This window comes from Strix uralensis, chromosome 12, assembly GCF_047716275.1.
Source record: "Strix uralensis isolate ZFMK-TIS-50842 chromosome 12, bStrUra1, whole genome shotgun sequence".
Lineage (NCBI taxonomy): Eukaryota > Metazoa > Chordata > Aves > Strigiformes > Strigidae > Strix > Strix uralensis.
Genome location: NC_133983.1, coordinates 14,353,083 through 14,362,299, shown reverse-complemented (window position 1 = coordinate 14,362,299; position 9,217 = coordinate 14,353,083). Strand labels below are relative to the sequence as shown.

The 9,217-nt window shown below is 45.5% G+C and overlaps 1 protein-coding gene and 1 long non-coding RNA gene across 3 annotated transcripts in view; both read left to right on the top strand.

Annotated features, from left to right (window-relative positions):
* Positions 1–63: 63 nt before the first annotated feature.
* Positions 64–3,074, top strand: LOC141949036 (uncharacterized). The gene is made up of 2 exons (XR_012630634.1): positions 64–365; positions 1,402–3,074. It is a non-coding gene; the product is annotated as an uncharacterized LOC141949036 (long non-coding RNA).
* A 2,465-nt stretch (positions 3,075–5,539) lies between these two features.
* LOC141949031 (transcription initiation factor TFIID subunit 4-like) overlaps positions 5,540–9,217 on the top strand; it is a 149,834-nt gene continuing 146,156 nt past the window's right edge. For both annotated transcript variants that reach the window (XR_012630632.1, XM_074882200.1), the window contains exon 1: positions 5,540–6,719. Coding sequence is in view for 1 of the 2 variants with exons in the window: in XM_074882200.1 (XP_074738301.1) it covers positions 5,555–6,719 (1,165 nt within the window). In the remaining variant the exon portion in view is untranslated. The remainder of the gene's footprint in view (positions 6,720–9,217) is intronic.

Sequence of the window (9,217 nt, the reverse complement as noted above, 5' to 3'; positions counted from 1 at the left end):
GAGGTGATCTCGCGAGAACTGCCGGCCGAGGGCGGGGTGGGGGCCGGGGCCGCGGAGGGGAGGGGTCGGGACGGCCATTTGGGCCGCCCGGGAAATGCGTTTAGTGGCCTTGAAGCCATAAGAGCCTCAGCGCGTTCTTTCCTCGAGTGTGGCTTCTGCGGTGGCGGTGCGGCTCGGCTGTGCCTCGTCGCGCTTTCCCTGCCTGGCCTGAGGGTGGTGCGTGGGGCCGGAGCGCTGCTGAGTCGGGGCTGTGCGGGGCCTGCGGCTCCCCCTCCCCGCGTTCCCGTCCAGCGCGCCGGGAGCTTGAGCTCGTAGCTTGGAACCCCCACCTCTGCCGTAGCCTGGGAACACCGGGGGATGTGAAAGTAGGTCTGGTGACTTGGGGTTTTCGAGTTTTTTTGAGGGAGGCCTAAGCCACCTATCATTGCTAAATTCTTATAACCCTCAAAAAGTAATTTAGAATCCAGGCATGCAGAGAGTTGCAAAAGTCTAGATGATGATAACTAGTTTGTATTTCAAGGGGGATTCCATGTTACTCAGTTGGCAGTGTTGAGATAGTTGGATCTTGCTAAGCAACACTAAGCAATGCAACTGTTGATGAAATTTTGACTAGAGTGTGTAATTAATCCTGAAAAAATACCCTTTAGTACAATTAAGCACAAAAAGTGAGTCATGATTTTGAGATTGTGCTTAACTTGAACACCTTATGTTAAAATCACAAATGAGGTTTCCTGGTGGAGGCTTTGCATGTTGAAACGTGATACTGCCTCGGGGCCCCCTTTTTATATTTGCAGCCTAGAAAATTACATGCAACAAAAACTAACTTCGGGAAAGGGTACTTAATAGCTTTTGTTGCAGCAGCTGGATGCTAATATGTTGCAAAGATTCAGCAAGTATTTTGTTCAGAATAGGGCTTTGAAACACAATAGCAAGCCAGATTTTTCTGGAAAGGCCTGCATGTTTCTAAATAGGAGCTGTGCTAGGCTTCTGGAAACTATGCCCAAGTTCAACTGAGTGTAAAGTCATGGACGACTTGAGCGCTCAGGGGACTTTACTGTGATGTGCTTCTAGCATGTCCTGGACTACATGAAAGATTTGGAACAAAGTTATTCATTTAATGACTGTAGATGCATGGCTGCATCAAGTCCATGGGAGATTGCTGTTGAAAATCAGCATTTGTAACTCAGCTCAAAGTAAAGCTACTGTTTAGAAAAATAACAGAAGATACCTATGTCCTGTTACAAGGAAGGAGAGAGGTAGTCTTCCTGACCACTAGAGGTTGGTCTGTGGCTGCTTCTCAACCGTGGCAAAATAACATCTGTTGGAGGAGGTGAAGAGATTAATAACAACATAGAGGATCAGCTACGGGCCGTATTACATGGTTTTGCTGCCTGCTTACAGAAGGAGTTGCATCAGCTTCAGATATGGATAGAGCTTGGAAGAGGAAAAAAAAGTTTTGGGGGAGGTTGCTGGAAAGATTGGGACCCTGGCTGATGAAGAGAGAGGACACCATGAGGGGAAGAAAGAAGAGGTCTATCAGGGAGGTCTGCAATACAGACATAAGAGGGCAAAGAACGGGAAGAGGAATACCTTGAAATACAACTACTTGCCCTGAAGACCCATCTGGCTTTGCTTCTGGCCAACTTCTTCCTAAGTCTTCCCTCGTGCCTCTCAAAATTGTGGCATTTCTATTTATGGAATTAGGGTTTCAAGGTTGTGTGGTGGAACAGGAAATAGAAATGGACATTTCTTTGAGCTGGGGACAAAATAGATGAGCACTTCAGGAGGAAATTCAAGGGGAAAACTGCCAGAGTTTGCTTTTAGGTGTTAACACTTGCAAAGTTTCTGAAAGAGAGAAGTAGTTGGCCAGAATGAAAAAAAAAAAAAAAAAAAAGAAAAAAGCTAAGAATAGAAAAGTATCTCCTTGAAAAACTTTTTAAGGGTTAAATTGGAACCCTCCTGATGTGAAATTTTCCCAAGTGTCTCCATCAAGTCCTGTCTAGGTGAGCATAGACAGGCATTTATAATTACAATTAACTTCAAAAAAAAAAAAAAAAGCTCCTAAATTTCTGTAAGCCTTACATAAAAAAAAAAATTCCATTGCAACTGAAATACATGAAACTGAATTTAGACATTTCTAGAACAGCTGTTGGTTACTCAAGCCATCTCTGTGCTCTACAATTTGTGGAATTTATAATTTCTAATTCATACTTAAAATCAGCAGTTGAAAGAATATAGCATAAAGTGAATTTCAATTATATATGTAAAGAGTTCTGTAAATTAATTTTAAGAAGTTACATCAAAATCTTATCTAAACCTGGTAGGTACCATTTTAATGTTAATTTTAAACTTATGATAGTTAAATTGTATATTTGAATGCACCGAAAGTGTGTATTTGAAGGAAACCCATGTCACATACTAGGAAAATAGTGCACCTTTCTAAGTACTTCCATTTCTTTAGATGATAAAAAGATACTTGTCTATGTGAACTGTTATTATTCCCTGCAGCAGCTTAACATGGCACTGGTACTTCTATTAAGTATAGAGTTATTAATGAAAAACTTAGGCTGGAAACAGGGCACAGGGTTTAACAGTGTTGATAACTGATCAGCAACTTAACAAGTTTTGTGGTGCATTTTCTCTCACAGGCAATTTTAAAACCATGGTTGAAAGTTAACTTTCCTAATGGATATTTTCTATTTCAAACAAAAAATAATTCCAGAAAGATTGTATTTTAAGAGACCAGATGAGATGATCGCAATGGTCTCTTTGACTTTTTTTTTAATCCTATATATTATTTAACTTCTAAAAATGAAAGAGCAATAAATGTGTTCTGAAATATGTTTTCCATGATGAAAAGCATGTAAATATTTGAAAAAGATTTTTATAATAAAAGAATGAATACAAAAGTTCAGAGATTCTGTACTTTACTAAAAAAGCACAAGGCCAAAGCCAGTTTCATCAAGTTTATATACATTCTTATGTACATCATCACTTCTTGACTTGAAAGGAGTCCAATGTGAATCAGTATACATCATGTTTTATTAAATAAAATCTTCTATTATACTTTCTCATTCTATGTGTTTATATATATAAATGGCTCAATTAAAAAGAGGTGAGTGGGAAGAACTCTGAATTCATGTTTTACAGATTGCCCACGCTCAAATGTACTTTAAAACTCTAATGAAAAGTAGTTAATCTTTAAAGTTTTGAAACTTGTCTTATAAATCATGCCTTGCCATTTTCTCCTTCCAGTGGGAAGATTACTTTTTATCTTCTAAAGCTACAAAGCAATAAAGATTACCTCCTGGGTGGTTTTTATGGAGACACCCAGTTTAATGCCATAGTGTTAGAAAAATGTATACTAAAACTTTTTTCATAGTCAGGACTAATTGCATAATCATATGTCTAACTTTCTATTCTCTTATAAAAACTGTGGAGATAGTGGTATGCAAATGAAGTCCAGGATCAGGGCAAGTAAGTGAAGGAAGCGTGGAATTTTCTCTAATAAAATTAATAACAAAATAATATTGGATAGATTCTGGTATTTTTCCAACCCAAATGAGTATTCTTGATGTTTATGCAATAGTAAATTGAGTAATAGTCTACTATGTTTTAATTAAATTTCCAGGTAGAAACATTTGCTAAAAGCCATTTGTTTAATTCAGCTGTAGCATTCCATAAAAGCAATACTCATTTGCTAAGCAAATTTCTGATGTATAGATCTCCTGCATACACTTAATACTGTTTTTCATAAGCAATACTGTGCTTTCACATTCACTGACTGCACAGTCTCCCGTTTAGACACCCTGACCATGCATTTGGGTCTTCAGTACTTTTACTTGGCCACTTTATTTAAGAAATATGCACTGGTTTAATTTCAGGAGACATTTAAACTTATCGTAATTAAACTGATGCAACCTATTCTTAATGCATTTTAAAGGTGGTTTATTTTGATTCATCATAAACCTGTTCCTAAAAGTATAAACAGACAATCAGGAAAAACTACCCTGAATAAAAATGTAACCTACATTGAGAGGAAACGGATGGTAACAAACCAGTTAGTAGCAGTTTAGTCTTGTGACTCAAGCAAGTCATACAATGTATGACTTAACAGATTGAATCTGGGAACAGAGAAGAGTTGTGTGTGTGCGTGCACTGCAAGCCCTTTACTCTTTTCCATCAGTGCATTGTGCAGCTGAAGGTGGGTTATTCACTAATGCACCTTTTTCAATTTTGTGGAAAAGCCTGAAAAATCACAAAATGAAGAATGAGTCATCATTTCAGGCCACAGAGCAGCAGCTCAAATACATCCAAGCTTGTAGACAGCCACGCTATTGTGGGCCAGCAGACAGATAATGGAATCCAAGCTGCTTTCTGCTGGCAGCGTCACAAATCCGTGGTGGTTATCGGTTGGGTGCAAGAACAGATGCAATGAACTGTGGGCAACGAAGGTCCCATCAAAGAAACTGCCCTGTCATTAGTCAAAGAAATGATGATCTAGGACTACCGTCTTTCTCTTAAATGGTGTTTTTGAATTCATGAGGCAAACATTGATGAGAAAAGGGTGTACAGGAGTGCAACGGCAAAAGTGTTAGTAACAAACTACCTCAAATTTCCTGTGGGGATGCTGAGGGAACACAATACGCCAGAGCAGATGCTGTGATGATGCCCGGAATCTTATTTTTGGTTTACAAGTCTTCTATTAACAGTGTCCACATTAGGAAACTGTATTACTGCAACCATTCTCATCTAGGTAAAGCAGTAGCTTTGTCTAAATGTCTAAAACTAAAGCAGCTACAGCAGTGCAAATGTGAGTGCAGGTACTCTGTGCATCTTGGGATTTCAAACAGCTCCAACAGCAAAGTTCCCTGCTTTGAAGGAGTTAGTAAGGCAGTTGAGCCACTACCGCTGACTGCACGCATGCTTTCATGTCTCCCTAAGCATGAAGAAAATTGTGCTGGCTGCAACTGTCCTCACAGGGTACGAAGTGAAGGCAATGAGCACAATTACGGCAGCTTTGATACCAGGAGCTAACACGATTGCATGACACCTCAATTCCCAACATGCATGTTCAGAAGTCCCTGCACCAGGGCCGCAGGCCTTCTCCACGCCTCAAACCTCCCTGCCAAAAGCCCCTGCAGATACGGTTAACGCCGGCTCTCACGCAACCCCCCGCATCGCTAAGGCGCTCGCCTGGGCACGGCTGTCGCCTCGCAGCTTCCCGAGGCGGCGGGGAGCAGCCTCCCGCCCTCTCACTGACGCCCCCGGCCCTCGCCCAGACCGGACCGGTCCGGCCGCCGGGCCGTTCCCGGACCCTGCCGGCCCGAGTCCGCAGGAGCGCTGCAGATCTCACCCGGCCTCGAAGGACGCGGAGGAGACGGGCGCAGCCCCGGGGCCAGCGAGGAATCCGCGGCACTCGCCAGCGGCCCTGCCCGGCCAGGCCCGCCCCGCCGGCGGGGGAGGAGGAAGCCGGCCCCTCCCAGAATGCCTCGCGCGCGGCAGAGGCCGGCGCGCTTGCGCGCTGCGCGGCCGGCTCCCAGCTCAGCGCAAGATGGCGGCGGGCGCCTCGGACCCCCTGGAAGAGATGCTGCTCTTCTCCGAGGAGGTGGACGAGAAGGCGGTCAGCGACCTGGTGGGCTCCTTGGAATCGCAGCTGGCCGGCGGCCGGGGCTCCGCCGAGGCACCCCAGCCCCGGACCTCCGCCCCGTCCCAGCAGCAGCAGCAGCAGCCGCAGCAGCAGCAGCAGCACCAGGGGAGCCTAGCGGGGGGCAGCAGCCCCGTCCGGCAGCAGCAAGGGCATCCCGCGCCTCCCCCCGCTCCCGGGGCAGAGGAGGCGGCGGGGTGCCCCGGAGCCGCGGAGAGCCGAGCCCCTGCCCAGGGGCCGCTCCCGTCCCCGTCCCCCCCGGCGGCGGCAGCGGCGGCGGCGGCAGCGGCGGCGGCAGGGAGGGGAGTGAGTGTAAACAGTAGTAGTGTGCAGCAATCACATGGAGCGGCTCTCCTCGGCGGCGGCGGCAGCAGCAGCCCCGGCGCGCCCGCCGCCCCTGCCCCGCCGCAGCCCGCCGCCCCCCCGCCCGCCGGCGCCCCTGCCCAGCCTGTCAACAACCATGTGGCTGCCGGCGCCGCTGCCCGGGACGCGGGGAGCCCCAGCCCCGGCGGCAGCCCGCCCGCCGCCGACGGCGCGCCGCCGCAGCGCGCCGAGGCCGCGGCCGCCGCGGGGGGGAGCGGGACCCCGGCGGGGGGCGGCGGGCCGGCGGGAGCGGCGGAGGGCGCCGCCGCCGCGACCGCGCCGCTCCCCGGCGAGGCGGCGCCCAACGGGGAGGGCGCCGGGGGCCGGCCGGCGGCAGTCCCACCAGTCAGCAGCCACGGCAGAGCCGACGCCGCCACAGCACAGCCCAAGCCCGCGCACGGCCCGCTCCCCGCAGTTAACGCACTCAGTAACTCCGCCAGCCCCGCTGCCGGCGCGGCCGCCCCGCCGGGGCAGGGCTCGGCCGCCAACTGCGCCCCGCCGGCCCCCGCGGCCGCCGGCGCCGCGCCCAAGCCGGCGGTCAGCGTCGCCAAGGCGGGCGCTGCCCTCCCCGTCGCCCCCGCGGCCCCCCAGGCCCTCTCGCCCCGGCCGGCGCTGGGCGCTGCCCCCAGGATCGTGGCCCCCCAGCTGATCGTGAGGCCGCCTCAGCAGACCACCATCCAGCTGCCCCCCGGCTTCACTATCCCGCCCGGTAAGTGGAAACGCAGCACTCGCGGGCTCGCTGCTCTTTCTAACCCTTTTTTTTTTCTTGGCTGAGGGGTTTTTTTCCCTCAAAGTTGTCGTCTTCCCGCGGCTCGACGTGCTGGAAACAAAAGAAGAGCCACCTGTCTGAGGGCGACGGCTGACAAACAGGCTGCCGTTAATGAGGATGTAATTGGTACGGGACGGGCGGTTGCTAATGCAAAGTAATTATGACTTGTTTTTTCTTAGGGAGAGAGCGGCGGTCAAGGTAAGTTATTTTGTAATGGTGTGGTGAGCAGTTGTGCGTGAAATAAAAAGCTGGGGTGTTAACTCAGAATAAATTAATGTATGTTTTGAAGGACTCTATTTTCTGCTTTATTCTTCATGGTCTTGACAAGTTTTCCTTCTTCAAAGAGTGTCTTCTGTCGTGAATCAGGTGGCAAGATACAGGCTAATTTGTGTCATTTAATCTGAAATTTTTAATTTCAGTAAGCGTGATGGTGTCAATCTCCACTGCGTCTGGGCAGTCTTTACAACACTAGATTTTATTTCTGCCTCTTAAGTAACTGTTACGTCCTGTTTATTCTCCTCTTAGTGTCTTACACTTTTAGTAGCAAAAGTTCAGCAAGGTTGCTAACGAACACAGCATCCCTTCATCTTAGTGATTTTTTCTCTAATTGTATGTTGTTTGATATTTTGAAGGGTTCTGTGCTCCCCTACTTAGATTTTCATGTTGCAAAAACTGGGGGACTTCGTGCCTTTTTGATTTAGGAGATGATTTAACGTTTGAACTAATTTATTTTTTGCTGTTAATAGAATGGTAATATGTGGAGCTCTTGATGTAGTCTGAAATAACTTCTTCCACCATGTTTCTTAAAGTGTTTGATACTTATTAGCTAAGTGGAGCAAAAATGTGATGGTGTAGAAGCTTGCTTTTAAGTGAACTTCTAGCGGTACTGTATTTGGCCATAGTTTATGGAAGTCCTGCTCCAGATTCTAGTGCTCCAAACATATAAAGCTCGGTGATTTTGTGAAGACCTAACTAACTTGAAACAGATGAGAGGTTACTGTTCAGACTGTATTAGTGTCTTTAGCCTGTGATTTCCCATCGTTAATCTGATAATTACTGTAAACATATGATAATGTGTATCATAATTTTGCACACAGTTTCTGAAGTTTCTTGTGTCAGTACTTTGTTCTGCTACTTAATTTTCAAACAGAAGGGGGAAACCAGAGCCCTTGAAAGCAATATGGTCAAAGATTTACAAAAGTATTTAGTTAATACTGGAAAGTTATAATTTGAATTTGATTTTATTAGAAGGTAGTTTGAAATCCATTAAATTTGCATAAACTTGAAGATAGCATGTTCTAAAATGAAGTTACTCAGAAAATAAAGTATTTTTGAGTTTTTACTCTTCAAATTGGTGGATCATTTGTAATTAATTTTGAAACTCCCATATTGTAAATATCTGTCTAAAGCAAAAATTTAGCATAAAATTTTGAGAACAGATTATTTTAGCATATAATACTCGTAAATTGTGTATTTCATCTTTGCATGGCTGACAGGAAAAATTAATCTCATAATTTAATCAGATTCTAATTTCTACATATTGTTCAGTAAAAGAAATTTGAAGTCCTCTGAACTGAATTAAGACATAACATTAATACATAAACATTTATGCATCTATAGTAGTAATTATGTCTGCAACTTCTGTTGAAACTGTGGCATGTGTTGCAATTAATTTGTCCTTTCCATTCAAATTTTCTGTTCAGAATTAGTTTTAGGAAATTGGAAGATAAATTAACACCACACTTGTGAATCTGTGTAATGCAAATAGAATGTGTATTTTTCTAATGTGTGGTAGACGTTACCCTGTGATGATTTTTATATAAGGTTCACAACCTAATTGGAGAAGTGATACCTGTTTGGCCAGTTGGTAGTGTACTAATATTCATGTGTCTGGATGGTTTAGGAATGGCATATACCAAATACATCATCTGCTTACAGAATTTTCTACAAATATAAACCATGAGGTTTGGTGCTTATAAATGGCTACGGGACCTTAAAAGTTACTTTTAAAAGAGTTTTTATGGGCTTCTTTCAACTTTTCTTTTAAAAATTACTCTCTGGGCTTTGAAAGAGAGTCATGATCATGGCTTTTGGATGCGATCCTTGCTGTAACTCTCTATGCCTTTTACCTTAAAGCTTGATTTCTGCAAATCTTTTGTTTGTAGTGGCAGAAATTTGCCTTCTGTTTGTGCTTTTAGCAGTGAAGGTTGACTGGGACCACCTAAGACTACGTGAGTGAGGGCTTTTATTGGTGCTGTGGTTCACTCACGTGTTCATCCCAGGTTTGTATTTCTATGTCAGAGACTGAAAGAAAGACTTTCTTGGTATAGGGTACTCCTGTAATTTGTTACTTGCTTGTTACAATAGTGTTCAGATTTCTTTATCCTCAGGGTATGTTGCAAACTGTGTCTATTTACTGAGGTATTTTTTTTCCTGGG